At 50.4% G+C, this 16,356-nt stretch overlaps 6 protein-coding genes across 6 annotated transcripts; 2 read left to right on the top strand and 4 right to left on the bottom strand.

Annotated features, from left to right (window-relative positions):
- Window positions 1-453: 453 nt before the first annotated feature.
- Window positions 454-5,034, top strand: LTR84_005879 (uncharacterized protein; the record flags this gene model as incomplete). Its single annotated transcript, XM_064849443.1, has 5 exons — window positions 454-502; window positions 553-1,454; window positions 1,506-2,899; window positions 2,946-4,858; window positions 4,910-5,034. The coding sequence occupies 5 exons, from the start codon at window positions 454-456 to the stop codon at window positions 5,032-5,034; spliced, it is 4,383 nt and encodes a 1,460-aa protein (XP_064703667.1).
- Window positions 5,035-5,256: 222 nt separating this feature from the next.
- On the bottom strand, window positions 5,257-6,072 carry LTR84_005878 (uncharacterized protein; the record flags this gene model as incomplete). The annotated part of the gene is made up of 1 exon (XM_064849442.1): window positions 5,257-6,072. One exon carries the CDS (start codon window positions 6,070-6,072, stop codon window positions 5,257-5,259), a length of 816 nt encoding a protein of 271 aa, XP_064703666.1.
- A 620-nt stretch (window positions 6,073-6,692) lies between these two features.
- Window positions 6,693-8,237, top strand: DBP3 (RNA-dependent ATPase; the record flags this gene model as incomplete). The annotated part of the gene is made up of 1 exon (XM_064849441.1): window positions 6,693-8,237. One exon carries the CDS (start codon window positions 6,693-6,695, stop codon window positions 8,235-8,237), a length of 1,545 nt encoding a protein of 514 aa, XP_064703665.1.
- Window positions 8,238-8,456: 219 nt separating this feature from the next.
- Window positions 8,457-10,217, bottom strand: LTR84_005876 (uncharacterized protein; the record flags this gene model as incomplete). The annotated part of the gene is made up of 1 exon (XM_064849440.1): window positions 8,457-10,217. The coding sequence occupies one exon, from the start codon at window positions 10,215-10,217 to the stop codon at window positions 8,457-8,459; it is 1,761 nt and encodes a 586-aa protein (XP_064703664.1).
- A 699-nt stretch (window positions 10,218-10,916) lies between these two features.
- Window positions 10,917-11,868, bottom strand: PUP1 (proteasome core particle subunit beta 2; the record flags this gene model as incomplete). Its single annotated transcript, XM_064849439.1, has 3 exons — window positions 10,917-11,588; window positions 11,636-11,683; window positions 11,743-11,868. The coding sequence occupies 3 exons, from the start codon at window positions 11,866-11,868 to the stop codon at window positions 10,917-10,919; spliced, it is 846 nt and encodes a 281-aa protein (XP_064703663.1).
- Window positions 11,869-12,398: 530 nt separating this feature from the next.
- Window positions 12,399-14,450, bottom strand: LTR84_005874 (uncharacterized protein; the record flags this gene model as incomplete). The annotated part of the gene is made up of 9 exons (XM_064849438.1): window positions 12,399-12,590; window positions 12,646-12,853; window positions 12,910-12,935; window positions 12,992-13,019; window positions 13,080-13,768; window positions 13,817-13,871; window positions 13,925-14,132; window positions 14,205-14,305; window positions 14,356-14,450. 9 exons carry the CDS (start codon window positions 14,448-14,450, stop codon window positions 12,399-12,401), a joined length of 1,602 nt encoding a protein of 533 aa, XP_064703662.1.
- Window positions 14,451-16,356: the final 1,906 nt, after the last annotated feature.

Raw genomic sequence — 16,356 nt, 5'->3', positions numbered from 1 at the left:
CATTGCAGCTTGCGAGACCGATTCTTCGGATCTCCAAGCATCTTACTCTTGCTTGTTCCAAACATCGTCCCAGCCAAGCGGGCTCCCTCGCCCCATTGAAAAACTACGATTCATTGAGCGAGTATGGCACGAGAGGAAGGTATCTGGAGCAACGAATATATCGTGGCTTGGTGTCATGAGCCAGAACCTCCAATAGCAAGTAAATTGACAGGGGCTCCCCTTTCACGATGAACCTAGAAAGAGGCGAAAGACTGGCTATTTGTCTTCTGTCAAACTAGACCCGTGCCAGTTAGCGTGGTCTGCCTTTTGCGACCGCAAGTCAAAATGGTCAAATTCAGCCTCAATGCTGTGGCTCGCTCAAGATATCCCACATTCTGAAGTCAACAAAGCGCACCATTCTGCAGCATCAGTAGGACCGTATGTTAGGCGCGCAATGAGGGGCAATCCTCCGTTATGACTCCAGGCTTTGGCTTTAGCGTGGGCGACTTCATCACTGCCATAGGTGGGGCTCAGCCTGACTGCTCGTGTTCTTCGCCACTGACATTGATTAAGAGCTTTGTAATAAGGTAGCGAAGGCCCTCAAGGACTCCGGAACAGCAGCAGCTGAATATCAGCATGTCATCCTTGAGTTACAAGGTTTACAAAATGTCCTCACCCGTCTGGCGGCGCTTGAGCCAACGGAGAGCAACAGTCAACAAGTCAACGCCATTCGAGGAGCTGCGCTGGCCAGCGTTCTCGTTTTACAAGAATTCTTGTCGAAACTGGAGAAGTTTGAGACCTCAATGTCACCCTTTGCTGCTAAGAAGACTCTGACCATGAGCCGAGCTGGAAAGCAAACGCAGTACGCGCTGTTCATGGCTGATGAAGTCAAGAAGATGCGCGCCGTCATTTACGGCAATGTCATTCGCATCAATGTATTGCTCGCTACTCATGCCTCGGAAAGTTTGTCCAGAACAGAAAGCAAGCTGGCAAACCAAGGTCAAGCTTTGAGCCAGGGGTTCCAAGATGCGAAGGACGATATGGTCCAAATCATCAACGAAGTTGCGCAATCAAAAGAGGAAACAATTGCCTACTGGGAAAAAGCACAACGAGACGCGATGGAATCTGCGGACCAAATGCAGGAGATTTCAAACAAGGTCGAGACCAATGCTTCTGCTCTGACACAGCGAATCTCAAGCTTGTCTATCGCGCTTAGTTCTCTTGCGAAGTCAGTATCTGGTGCCCGTGATCTCAGCTCACAGATTTTATCACTGCTGCGTATGATACCAGCGGAACTTGGGGGTCTCATTCAAACTGTCATGCGTTCGAATGCCAGGATTGAATCAACCCTACTCAGCATGGAACAGAAATTGGCAGCTTCTCCGTCTCTGTCACTTGAAACAAACATAAGATTGGAAGACGCACTTGGAAGGATCCATGCTGACATACCCTACGAGTGGTTTCAATACTGGGAGGTAATGACATCTCGCCTTATGTCCAAGACCGCTGAAACTGACCAAGACTAGACCTTTGAGGGCTTATTGAAGGCTAGATTCAAGGACACACCTGGGCGTCAGAAGATCGAAAACGGAGATTTTCGCCTCGTACACGCGAAACGCAATTCAGTCTCCCTCGACAAGGACTCATGGTCTGGGTCTATAACTCCGGGCGCACAGATCGTCATGCTCATGCTCATAAAGAACGTTGTTTTTCGGAATTCTTCATGTCCAAGGCGATCATGCACAGCCAAAATCGAAACTCAAGTCGGTATTGCAACCCTAGTGACTTGTCCGGAATGCGGTCTGCGATTTATCCCTCAAATGACCCCTGCCGGTTCCGCTGATGCAGACGAAGTCGCAAGGATTCAACGCACCGAGGATTCTAAACTTTTTGGGAAGAGTGCTGCGGGTGAAGAAGTAGAAAGTTCGGGTATCTCGCGACAGATCCTGGATATCACAGAGGATATTGAGATGATAGATGTTTCTGGCAATGACCAGGCGGATTCATCCTCAATTAGACGTCCACGAGAATCCATCCACAAGACAGCGGTCACTGGTACACTAGCGGATATTGAAAAAGCTGTCGGCTCAGCCTCTCCTTCCCCTCAAACTCCGGCGATATTTTCCTGGTTGACACATACTGTGCCTCCCAAGGACCCCGGCGCTGTTCGACAATGGCGTGATGCTGCCGAAAATGAGCATTTAGAAGTCCAAGAGCGTGAGGCCAGCGACTTGGAGGTGTTTCGCAACGTTCAGATCGTGACACCAGCGGAAGTAGGAGCGCCAATCTTGACCGGCTTTACTGCAGATCAATCAGATGAAATTGGTCTTGAATTCGGTGCTCAGATTTATTACCGCAACATGCTTGACAGATATCCTAAGATGGATGACTTCCTCGCTCGCCGCTTAGCCATAGGAAATTTGCAGAGGCAGCAGCGGTTGACAAAGATGCAGAGGGAGGCAGAACAAGCGAAAATCCGAGCAGCTTCTCGGGACAATGCTCCAGAAGGCATAAGGAAACGGAAAATACGTCGTTCAAGAACACAAACAGAGACTGTGGATGCAGACGTTGATGGCTGGGAAGATGTTGTGGCGGAATTTGAGGAGCCGCCAGAGTCACCGATGAGACCACATTACTTATTCGATCACATAACGAACCCTGAACATTGGACACTTCCCTCGGATTGGTTGCCGGGGCCTTTGCCAGGGCAATTTCCAGGCATGGAGGACCTTTCATTCGATCAGTGGCTCACTAACTCAGCTCCTTATGAGACATGGAAGCCCATCATGATCAAAGAAAGAAGATTCTGCAGACTTCCACCTTATCGCCCAGATCTTAAAGAGCCCAGCAACACGTCTGGCTCAATTTTATGCTATCTTTGCCACTCTCGGGTGCATATCCCAACAAAGCAGAGTTGGAGGTGAGTGTTCAGAGCAACTTTTCCTGATGATGCTGACGGCCTCCAGGAACCACGTTATGTACGACCTACAACCATACATGTGCCCTTATCGGTGTTGCACGGATGCCACTACCATGTTTTCTAGCAGAACAGTTCTTTTGTGCCATATAAAGCAACACTCGGATATTTCTGTTCCTAACACAACAAACGAGGGGTCTCAGTGCCCATTCTGCGACGTACGCAATCTTCCGAGCCCATTGGAGAGAGGAAGCCGCCAATACATCAAGCATATCGGACACCATATGGAAGAAATAGCCTTTGGTGTTGTAAGCACAGAACATGAGACGTGGTCGTACGACGAGTCAGGATCGGATGAGGGGCCACTCAAATCTGGGGAGCATCAGTTTTCTCGCGAAGGGAACCAATCATATTTAATGCATCCTGGCAACAACATATCTGGACCCAGAGACGACCACCCATATGCACCCCCTTCAGCTGAAGTGTCCGAGTGGCAGTTCTGGCCGGAGCTGCAACTCGCGCGACCGGCCGATTTTTGCTATGAGCAGGACGAGACTGAAAAGAAAACGGACTTCTGGACTGGGACAATGAGGGCAGCTTCGCCGGCCTCAAGTGCGAATTCAGGGTTAAGAGATCCTTACCATGCCGACCATTTCAGTGCTGGGTCAGCCGACGCAGAATCCCACGGTCATCCATACAGGTATTCCGCAGCAAGCGCAAGCTCTCCAACAAGGGGCAGGACGGCAGTGATTGGAAAGCATTCAAAGGCTCGTACGGACAAGGCCACAGACGTGAAGCGAGTTGGTCGACGGAAAGGCCCTCTGCGACCTGACCAGAGACAACAGGCTCGCGAAATCCGAAAACTACGAGCTTGTCTCCGGTGTAAGTTTCTGAAGAAGACGTGCGATAAAGGTGATCCTTGCGGTGGGTGCAATCCAAGCCATGCTCGCCTATGGCTAGTTCCTTGTACGCGGCTAGACATCAAAGACCTGGGATATTTTCTCAAAAACTGGAAGGTAGATTACGAAAGGCATGTCACTTTGGGCTTCAGTGTCGGAAACATCAAAGGGTTTTCCGATGCTGAACAGACCGTTTTGTTTACGCATGGCTACGGTCATTATTTCCCATTGGATGTTCGTGAAGTCTGGCTGAGAGACGACAGAGTTCTTGGAGTTGATTGGCTCGAAACTAAGCGAACTGAAGTCGGGGATGCCAGCAATGAACATTTTGAAATCGACACAGCCAGTCTAAGCTGTGGTACGGAGGGCGTCAGCATGGATCGTGTTCTGGGATACTTGCAAAGCTACATTGATGGAGACTTCGAACTCTTCATAGATGAGTATTTTGAGGGAACGCCCTTCCTGACTGAATGCCTAAAGACAACGCACCGCTATTACTTGAAGGATCGATCGGCCGTTCTTAAGAAGGCACTCCTACTAATACTCGCATATAGCCTGACATTGAGCTTGACCCTGATGCTAGATGACCCCGAGGGCATGTTGATCCCTGGTCGTGTTCGAGATCCTACCAGCAGACTTTGCGGACAAATTGCGGCTCCAGTCATGGTCAATTTTCAGATCAAAACCTGCCTCGCCGACATCTGGCGTGAGATTCACAAGGATTTGTTGGAGGAACTTGGTTCACTCTATAGTGCGGTGTACTCTGGTGATAAATTGAAGAATTGGGACAAGATATTCTTCGCCACCCTGGCTATCCTGGTCGTTTGGGAAGAAATGCAGTTTGACTGTCACTACCGGATCCCAGACCACCCTGTCGTTGACAAATTTTGCAGCGATATGGAAGCAACCCCTGTTGGTGTTTTGACAAATCTGTTTTGCGCCATTTCGACAAAAGTGCCGCGCTTCGAAGAGTGGGACACTCATCAGCATGCGCATCTTTTCCCAAACCGTTTTGCACTACATGATGCTTTGACGGATGTGAGGACGCATGTTGTCAAACATGGTAAGCTCACTTAGCGACAGAGACATTTTGGAACTAACGTTTTTGCAACAGAGGGCTTCCTGCGCTCCAGGCTGAGAGATACGAAGTTCGACTGCAACGACTTTGACTCGCTATCGAACAAATTCCTCTCGAGACTGGTCTTGCGAGAACCTATGGCATCGGGAGAACTTGAATAACAGTCTTGACTCACGTACAATCTCTTTGCGCAGGTTTCCAAGCTATCTCCAATACCTATACGGCATGTTGATATGGGATACCGCCAAGTATTTGCACCGGGGATCGCTTGGTATTGAAGTGGGAAGACGACAATATCAGATGGTATTGATTCAATGCAGACGAACCCTACTACAGGAGAAACCCAACTTTGAAAGGCGTTCCAGCCAGCGATCCGGCACGGCTCACCTTTGTGTGTACCCTCCGTCTACGAACAATGCTGTCCCAGTTACAAACGAACTCCTTCCACCGGACAAATAGACAACGCCATCGGCAATTTCTCTGGCCGTTCCCATCCGTCCCATCGGAACACTGGTCGCTACTTTCTCCTTCATAACCTGCAATACTAACTCTGATTGAGTCGTCATGGGAGTCTCCGTGTAGCCTGGACAAATGGCGTTAATCCGGAGGCCATCCTTTGCATAGTCTTCCGAGGCTGTCTTGGTCAGACCAAGGACTCCGTGTTTAGACGCCGTGTAGGCAGTCGACATGGGCACGCCAACGGCACCCAGTATCGATCCGAAATTAACAATCGAGCCACGCTGCAAGGGTCGTCCATCAATGCTAGAGAGAATTGGTTCCTGCTTCAGCATAATCTTGGCTGCTGCTTTCAGGACGAAAAATGTACCCGTGAGATTGACATCGATAATGCGTTGCCAATCACTTGTTTCTGCGTATATCGCACCACCGGCATGCTTCATTGCCAGTCCAGCGGCATTGACGACATAATCGAGTCGCCCAAATATTTGAGCCGCGCCATTCACAGCCTGAATGACCTGTTCTTCATTCCTCACATCTACCGTGAAGACTTCGACTCGGCAAGACTTCCCTTCACGCTCGGTGCACCGCTTCTCGACCTCTGTTTTCACCTGTATTAACACATCATGGTTGATGTCCAATAGCGCGATACCTGCCGCACCATCCGTGGCAAACGTGTTTGCACATGCCCTGCCAATGCCCGAGGCTGCCCCTGTGATCAAAGCATAGCCTGGTACATCCATGATTGTGTTGTGAAGTAAGATATCAAAATCATTCAATGGTGAGAACTGGGCATCAAAATTTGATTCAAGCAAGCGGGAGAATGTAGTCAATCAGACTTGAGCCCCTCGAGGAGTGACTACAGCTGGAAAGCCGAATGCATTTGTATCGAAATGCGGGGATAGCTCGTGGGGAGACTTGCCTTGTTGTCATCTCCAAGGGAGGGTATGGGCATATGTTCTGAGCCGAGCTACATAGAACCCCGACTTGAACTTAGCTATGCGTCATAGTCAACTTCAACCGCCTCTACTCATGACCGAAGTTTGCTTGGACGAGTGGGTGGTGAGTTTGAACGTTTGGGCCTTTCGAGCACACTTGGTCGGTACTGTTAAGATGGAAAAAAAGGAAGGACATTGATACGGCGGATCACATTGTGTAATCATGCAGACTAGTGCTATAATAGATGTCAACTCCACCCTATTGGCTTGGCGAAATCTAGGCGGTGGCAGAAAATGTTCCGATCTCCACAAAATTTTGGCACCCAAATTTTCCTCGAGAAAGCCAGGCCATTGATTGCGGCGCCAATCGATCTTGCTTCCTACACCTACTGACAAGTTCTTGTGCTCCATTACTGCAACAAACCATGAGCAAACATAAACTCGACGACGGGCCACAGTTGGCAAAGGTCGACAAGAAAAGAAGAAAGAAGGACCGAAAAGAGGCACTCCGCTACGAAGACATCACGCCCAGTTCCACCGACGCCACTGCAAACTCGACTCCAGCGCCCGAAGAACAAGAAGATGAAGGCACCGAGTACAAGCCTGACCCTTCACTGGATTCTTTACCACAGAGCGATGTCGACAGTTTCTTTAGTTCACAGTCCGTCCAAATAAGCGACCCGCAGGACTCAAAACTTCGACCCGTTCTCGCCTTCTCCCACCTCCCAACCGCTCTGGCTACTCAGTTCTCCTCCAAATTTTCCTCGTTTGAAAAGCCCTCAGCAATCCAGTCTGCTGCATGGCCCTTCCTTCTCTCCGGTCGAGATGTCGTGGGTGTGGCAGAGACAGGCAGTGGCAAGACAATTGCTTTTGGACTGCCTCTAGTCACGAGACTCGCCTCGTTGAAGAAGAAAAAGGGCATTCGAGCCGTTATTGTGGCTCCCACACGAGAACTAGCCATCCAGGTCTTCGAGCAAGTGGAGAAATTATGCCAGACTGCAAATAAACTGAAGGCCACTTGTATCTACGGTGGCACGAATAAAGATGAGCAACGTCGAAGTCTGAACGGTGTCAACATTATCGTCGCGACCCCCGGTCGACTCAAGGATTTCATGTCCGACGGTACGATCGATGTCTCCAAGACGAGATATCTCGTCCTTGATGAAGCCGATCGCATGCTCGACAAGGGTTTCGAGGACGACATCAAGCACATCATCTCACAGATGCCGTCCCAGAAGAAGCGACAGACTGCTATGTTCACCGCGACATGGCCCAAGTCGATTCGAGATCTAGCTGCTACGTTCATGAAAGAACCAGTGAAGATCACCATTGGCCGCAACGACACCGATGATTCAGGTGAACTCCGTGCGAATAATCGGATTGTGCAGAAAGTCGAGGTCATGGACGGTGCGTTGAAACAACAACGACTTCTTCAAGTTCTGAAGGAGCATACCGCCGGTAGCAAGCGTAATGATCGTATCCTGGTCTTCTGTCTGTATAAGAAGGAAGCTCAACGAATCGAGAACTTCATTCATGGCCGGGGTATGAAGGTTGCCGGAATCCACGGGGATCTGTCTCAATCGGCGCGCATTGCCAGTCTTGAGGGCTTCAAGTCCGGCGCCGTCAACCTTTTAGTTGCCACCGATGTGGCAGCGCGTGGTCTCGACATCCCTGAAGTCAAAGTTGTCATCAATGTGACATTTCCCCTGACTGCTGAGGACTATGTCCACCGCATTGGACGAACCGGCCGTGCTGGAAAAACGGGACTGGCGATCACATTCTTCACCGAGCAAGACAAAGCCCTCGCTGGTGGGCTGATCAACGTTTTGAAAGCGGCGAAGCAAGACGTTCCCGAGTCGCTGTTGAAGTTCGGCACCACAGTCAAGAAGAAGCAGCACGACTCATATGGTGCGTTCTATCGCGATGTTGACGATGGAAAGGTGGCCACGAAGATCACGTTTGATGATTGATTTACCCTAAAAGTGATATTGCACTTCATCTCGAAACTATAGTTGTCTTGTTGACTTGATCGTTGTAAGAAATGGTATCCTGGAAGCAAGGCGTTGGGGAATGATGGTCTGAAGCATCTGCAGTAGAAAATCTCGTTCGGTGATGAGGCTATATCACAGCGTTGGTTAGTTAGACCTGTTGATGTGGTAAAGCGAACAAATAGAAGTCAGACAATCAACTCACATCGTCGAGCCCAGTATTGTCGTTCCTGCCGCGAGAATCCCCACTGTTTCACGATTGAGGTCTTCAGTGCTCAGTCCAGAGATCCTGAATCCCACAACCATCGCTCCAGCCGTGGCAATAGACGCAAGGGACGGCACGGCCTCTCCGATCGTCCGCCTAAACTCACGAGTTCCCGTCTGCGCTGTCCTCCCACCCCTCCCATGAACCCAATCCCCAATAAACCATACACTCCAGCCAACCCGCATGGCCATATTGACCATATTCGCCCAGATCAACGCACTCGCCCCGACGTCACTCCGCGTAAGCAACCCCCAACTGACCGCGCCATAGACGCCCGTACAGATGACCATCCACACCGACTGGCCTCTCAACTGCGCCGGAGTAGCCACGGACGTCACGAACGCATCCAATATCCCGTTCACCGCCATGAATGGGATGTAGTAGCAGTACGTCGACAGTAAGAGCGCCGTGGAGGGCGTGTACCATGATGCGCTGAGGATGTGCCGCACCAGCAGTGGGAGGATATGCGGTGCGAGCGTCACGAGGGGGAGGGAGAAGATCAGGTAGGTGTGTAGGACTTGCGCGAGGTATTTGACTGCTGGATCGGGTTTCTCATGGTGTGATTTTGGTTCCGGGTTGTATTCTCGCTTCATGTCTGCTTGAGAACCACGGTCTGACGATGACGGACGGGATGAGATCAAGCGGCCGAATGTGTTGCGACTGCTTTCCTCAACGGGCTGAAAGACCAGGCGCGCCAGAAGACCACCGTAATTCGATGCGAGCGCAAACGCGCCTTGGTCTGCGAGGCTGGAAAGGACTGAAAGTATCACGGCGTCACCTTGTGTTAGGAGCAGTTTGAATATCGATTGCATGTACATCGTCCCTGCAAGGATGAGGTGCGATTTCGGGAACAAGTCGAGATAACTTGAATTTCCGGCTTTCTCTATTGACCGATCAGAAGCCATTGATCCTGAGCCAGATATGCCCAGCCTCGCCGGGCCAATGCTGAAGCCATCTCTATGCGATGCTTGAACAGTTGGGAGCAGATACAACGCCAACAACACCATCGCATACGCCGCCTGACCAACCGCGAACGGCAGAATACTCGCCTCCCAGCCCTGGTGGTGCCCCAGCGCAGCAACAGCACAAGCAACCAGACACCTTGCCATGGCCGCACTGGTCTCAGCTCTCGCCCGCGCCTTGTACAGTGCCCTCTGCTGGATGAACAGAAACCCGGGCTCAGCAAGTAATTCCGTCAGCGTCGCGAGCGCGTAGATTTGGAACGACAGCGTGAAATGCGGGCTCGTTCGTGCCTCGTGCGGTGCTGACGATATGTATGAATACCCAAAGACTAGTGAGATGGCCAGCCCGATTGCGATCGACAGGTACGATAGGTTCACAACCTGTTGGCTCTGCAGTGCTGCTTCGGAACGGAATCGGGGTGAACTTTTCGACTTCTCCTGGTAGGTATGCGCTCCAAGTTTGCCGCCATTGGCATCGCCGTTGATCGACGGCTTAGGCGTCGGCGAGGGACCTTGCCGCTGCAGCGCGACGCGTAGACTGTCACGTGCAAAGTATAGACTGGTCACGGAGACGAGTTCTAACTGTACTGAGACTCCCAGCAGCGTGGGCGACAGGAATCGCAGTAGGAACTGGTTGCCGATGAATGTCAGGGCACGAGAGGCCACTTGGATTAATATCAGATGGAGGGTGCCGCTTCCCGGTTGGTTTGGGGCACCTGGTGTTCTGGAGGCCATGGTTTGTGGGATATTAACAGATTTCTTGAGACCTCGGGGTTGTTCTCAATATGGGCTCTCATCCCAGGAATACATTGATTTCGTGAACTCGAGTATTCCTAACGTCGATATTTATCAAAATTTGAAGTACAAGACGTTCAGGTTCAAGTGTCGAGGTCACGTGTTCTATTCCTGTCAACTCACATGTATCTTCTTCACAATGTTTTGTACACTTGAGTGTACTGTTCAAATCTTGCGTCCGAAAGGAGCCCTGAAAGTCGAAGACTGCACGCTGGTAAATATAAGTGGTGGAATATATTTCTTGAATATGGTTATCCTACGTTCGCCTGTGATTCTACGCGCGGACCACGTCATTTGTCGCCAATCTCGCATGGGGTGGCATGTTAATTGAGTATGGAAATAGAATTCATACGACGTTCGCCACAAGCGGTTACGAGGAGCGTACAGAGCAAATTGGCGTTGAATACCCGGTTCAGAGAGCATAAACCCTTTTTATGGAATGCGTCAGATATATGGTTGATCCCGATAGTGCACACCATGGCCGGGTATGCCTTGACGCCCAGCTAACACCAAGCGCCGATCTGGATGCACAATTGCTCTTAACCCTAAAGTCTGATATGCATCTGCTCAAATGGCAATTGCACTTGGGCCTGGTGTTACAAGTAGAAGAGCCTGTCGGCCTCTTCAGACCGAGCCATCTCAAACTTCATCCACGTCCATCTTCTCCACTACCACGAGGCTGTCTGAATCACTGCCAGATCCAAGCTCTTGAACGGTGATGTATCGACCCAGATCTTCCTTGGTGATGACTTTCTCGTTCAGTACTGCTGTTGTGCCCCGGGCAAACTTGTAGTTGCGTTCCTTCTTCACCCGCTGGTTGGGAGTGATATAGTTTCTCAATAATTGCGATGGCTTATCCTTCTCGATCACACAGACGTCGACGTTGCTTCCAGACCCCAAGTCGTTGAAGATACCGGCCATGATGGCTTCCGAACAAAGTTTGATTGCTCCCTCTCGGTTGATGGTCTTCTTCCACGTCGATTCGAAGACTGCCATTGCAGCAAGCGATCCAGAACCCATGGTGACGTATGGCAGCTTGTCCGTAGAACCGTGAGCATGGACTGTGAACAATCCCACTCCCGTCGGGTCAACTCCAGCCACAACCAGGTATGCGCCAATATGTCCCTGGTATCGGAAAAGATGTTGCTTCAGCATAGTCATGACGGTGACTACGCGAGGTTGCCGACCGGTGGATAGAGAATGGAGTTCGAGGTTGGAGGAGATCAAAGCAGTCGTGAATTCAGTGTCGGCCGCAGTTCCTGCTCCAGCACACCAGATGTTGGGGGAGATGTAGTGTAGTTTTTCGCAGTTCTAGCAAGTGTTAGAACTAGCCATCAATGCCGAATACGAACACTGACCTTGTCTGCAACTATGGGACCACTCGTAGCTCTGGTATCTGCGGCAATCTGAATAAGTTGAAATTAGCCTCTGAGCCTTTTGGGGACCGATGCAACCATCCACTCACCACAACACCATTGTCGTATATGCATCCTACGATGGTAGTACCGGTACTTGTGGCTTTGGGTAGAGGCACACCTCGTGCATGCAATGCGGCATTGCGGTTGTAGTTTGTGAAGTCAAAGCCTGGCATGATCGCGGCGGAGGCAAGGAGCACCCTATGGCGAAGGATTGAAGGCTCGGTGATTGACGGGAGGATAACGAGGGTTGTGTTATTCAAGTGAGCGGGTGCGGAGGTCGGAAGAAACGCAGATAAAAGCAGGTGAGGAGGAAGAGCCCTGATGTGGTTGATTTATGAAATGATCAGTGTCACATGGAACTGTGAAGGCAGCCGACATGCGCAACACTGCAAGTTGAACGCGACCAAAACCTGGTCACGTGGGCTGTGGTACGGTGAATCATTCGGTCAGCCTGACATAAGTTGGCCAAGCGCCTACGGTCGTGCTTACAGCTCGGGGATTGAACTACTTCTCTCGCCGATTGTACAAAGATAACATTGAAGAATATACTGGGTACTTAAGGTCGGTAGGTAGAGATATGTTTCGGGATACCTAGATACTATATCCTTTGACATTGACAAATATATACCCACAGGACATCACCGAAACAGTACCGGTATGGCTCTGGGGAGCAGCCTCCAGTAGTGGTACCCAGAATGTGAATCTATGCCTTCGCGGCTGTTACAACTTCTTGTTGAGTAGTTGCAGCTTTGTCATCCAATGTCCCGTGACCACCACCGTGGAGTTCCTTCTCCTCATCTTCCATCGCAGCCTTCTCAAGTTCGGCTTGTTCTTCAGCCGACGCGCCATAGAAACGAATAGCAACAGCTTCTCCAAATTGGGCATTGATATCTTCCTGTAAAGTGAATCAGCTACTGTACACCCAGACGGCAGTCGTTTTGTGGACTCACCAGACTGCGCCCCTTGGTCTCTGGGCAGAAGAAGTATACAAAGGCGATATTGAATGCGGTCGGCACGATAAGGACGAGGAAGAACTTCCAGCCAATCTTATCCAGTGCAATAGGTCCGGCGACGAGCAGGATGATATCTGCCAGATATAGGCCAGACATACCGACACCCATACCTTGGCTGCGAATGTGGGTCGGGAAGATCTCGGAGCTAAAGGACAGGTTAGGAAAAATGATCTTGAGATATGCTTGCATCACAGAACTTACAGGTAGAGAAATTGACTAGCGTCCATCTGTACGTCAACAAGTCAGTAACCACGATAAACCGCTGTGGGCAGGGAAGACAAACAAATGTGCTCCAGAAAGGAGTAATGAATCTAGCACAGTCATTAGTATTCTTGATTTGCTCTGACAAAAGAGTTTGCAAAATTACTCACAGGAAGATGAAAAATATGGCAGCGTTTTGGCCCGCTCGGTTGGTAGTTCCAAGGTAGGTTGCTTGAAGCGCAATCTCGCAGATCAATGAGACGAGTATGCCAGTCAGACCAATGAGCATAAACTTTCGACGGCCGAATCTTTCGACATAGAAAGCACAGAACAAGTTTCCTGGTAGGGTGGAAGTGACCCAGAGCGAGGTGAGCAATAGCGGCATATAGCCAGTCATGCCGAGAGAAATGTATAGGAGGATACCATAGTTGGCGATAATCAAGACACCCGTGAATTGATTATTCCACATGAGCAGGAAGCCGACTATAGCACGCCGACGGTTTGCTGGAGTTTTGAAAATCTCCCATTTCGAAGTGGTGGCCTTAATCTGACGGTCAAGTTCGACCTGTTTCTTCATCTGGTAGAATTCTTTTCGAGCAAGACTATCATGAGGATCACCCTTGGTGGCGTGAAGCCTCTTGATGACATCGTGGGCCTCGTCAAAGCGGTTCTGCATCATGAGCCATCGAGGGCTATACGGCAACCAGGGAGATCCAACCAGCAGGGCAAGTGCTGGCACCATTTGGAAAGCGATCGGGAATCTCCAAGGAAACGAAGATGGCGATCCGCTGGTAGATATGAATGACACGCCGAAGCCAAGCCATGCTGAAAGTGAATATCCGACGGCAAACATGACGCCCTAGTAATGATCAGCGAGAGCGAGAACAGATCGAGTTGTTGTACCCACATGCATGGAGACCATGAAACCTCGCGATTCGGGGGTCGAGACCTCAGCTTGATACCTATTGAGCAAGTTAGAAAAAGTGTGACTGGCATTTTCTTCCTTTCTTCTGACATTGGGATCGCCGTGACCAAGGCGCCGATTCCGAGGCCGTTGATAACGCGGCCAGCCATGAACATGCCATTGTTGACAGATCCGGCACAGATGGCAGCACCGATCGATAGAACCATTGCCGCCCACTGTATAGTCTTCTTCCGACTGAACTTGTCGGCAAGGTAAGAGCATGCGACACATCCAATCGCCGACCCGGCGGCATTCACACCTAGACAGGAATCACACTTAGCTACAGCGACCAGGGAGAACGCACGAACAGAGGTCAAAATCTAAAACTTACCGTTAAAGGCGCCAATATATTCTGCGGTGCGGGAATAGCCAGGTTCGCCAGCAGGGGCAAGCTTGAGAGAGGTATAGAAGCTTGGCTGTCCAATGGTAGAGCTGGTTTACATCAGCTCAACGTTGCTGATGATCACAACCGCGATGCCTACCCAATGATGGCCATGCCATAAGAGCAGGCGGTGGACCCAAGGGCCACATAGACAACAACTGCAAGGTTGAAAGCATTTGGGATTAACTTCCCCATGGTTAAGACTGATGTGCGAACAATATATGGCAGAAGGGAATAACAAGTCTGACCAGATCAGGGGGGACTGAGTACCGAATCCGTGGGGAGATAAGTAAATTTATAGGCGAGCCCTGCAGGGTTCTACCTGAATGTCACTGATCGGGTACAAACACCAAGGTGCACCGACAACAATTAGACGAGGACCCTGGCGGATTTTGAGATGGATCAGAACCATCTTGATGGAGCTGGAAATGAACAAGACATTAGTTCATATCCCCAACTTGCGAGCCGGTGGCAGGTGGTCGTAAAGGTTAAGCGAAGCTAGGACAGCTACCGGAGAAGCGATCCAAACAATCCCTCAGCTCCTCCTGGGATTACGTGGCGAGACAACATCTAACAAGAGGTCGCCGACGGCACGGCTGGTCACTAGCGTCTCATGCTTGTCAGGCTTGCCATGGTTCTCTGTATTTCTTCGAGCTTGGATCGCTCACCACTAGCAAATCAAACAAACTTTGTTATCTGTCTGGAATCTGTTTTCCGTCGTGACCCTCGGTTCACGGGGATGGCGTCCAATGAAAAGATCAATCTGGGGATACGGTGGAGGTGCTGTTGGACCAGAAGTGTGTGGAAGTGGAGATTCGTGAGTGCCCAGCCAGAGAAGAAATGGGGAAGATCAATGCGGGGTGAGACTAATTGCTGTCTCGAATCCCCAGATTTTGCGGAGAAATCCATGTAAAGCCCCGAGGTCAAAATCTCGAAATGGCTAGATGGTCGACTTGGCCAATACATATCTTTCTTGGAGGACGAAAAAAGAGAATCCGGTGGATGTCACTGCTTCATGACACGGGCGAATTTGAGTCAGCGAAACGTTTGCGGGCCGGTTTCAACCCCGCTCAGCCTTCAGGTTCGATTATTGATGTCTCTTGGCTAAATCGCACGGTCGCACAAGGATGGAAAGCAAGTCGAGCTTTGGAAAGACCAATCCTGGGATAGCTCTGATACCGCACAGCATTTGGATTTGGCAACACGGCAGAATTCCACCTCGTATTCGCCAATTGCCCATGGTCTCTACAGTCCTGAGGATCCAGATTTCTGGGTCGCATTAGTATGACATCCTGAAAGTCGGAACGCCTGGTTCAAAGCATTCTAGCCACGAGCCAAACACAGACGTCTTGTTGGGTTTGAAGCATAGTAGATAACATCACTGTTGTGAAAGGTCATTAACCCCGATACCATGGTCATGGTCCCCCACTGAAGTCGTCCATAGAATAAAGAGAGTGGTCAACATTACCTTCGTGGTAAGCCCAGACGGGAAAACAGGAAGCATTTGTCACCGGCATAATGTGGGTATGCAGAGGCACATAACCTTTGACCTTGTCGAAGTCCACGTGGACACAGAGGGGCTGGGTGGGATGTCACTTGTGCCCGTGCACGTTCAGTCAAGTTTCCGAGAACGGGTTCTGAGAAACTAGGGAGAATCACGAACTTGATTGAAGCCAGAGGAATAAAGTAGGGAGAACCATGAAGCCACAATGTGCACTTCCGACTAATAGAGCTTCGCGGGCGAAATCACGTGACTTCTCGTTGACACTGGCGGTAGTCGCGTCCCAAGCCGCCAGTGTTTGGCTGCCAGAAAAATCACCAACACCAACCAGCCTGAGCCTGCATTGCATGCCTTCAGCCCACAGGCAATCTGGACTTACACATCCACTCCGCCAACACCAAAACACAGTTATCTAACCCACAACTTCAAATATCCTGACACGCCATCGAGTACATGCCTGAGCAATTTCTTCAAAATTGCTGACCACAAGCGCTCCCCTTCCCTCTGGAGGCCGACTCTTCTTCCCAGACACTCCTTCACCAACTTGAATACACAACCCACCCCAACCAGGTCACTCTCAAATGCCCACGCGCAGGCTCA

The sequence above is a fragment of the Exophiala bonariae genome (assembly GCF_035927105.1).
Source record: "Exophiala bonariae strain CCFEE 5792 chromosome Unknown scaffold_22, whole genome shotgun sequence".
NCBI lineage: Eukaryota > Fungi > Ascomycota > Eurotiomycetes > Chaetothyriales > Herpotrichiellaceae > Exophiala > Exophiala bonariae.
Note: the sequence above shows the minus strand (reverse complement) of the source record. Positions and strands in the feature narration are given on the sequence as shown.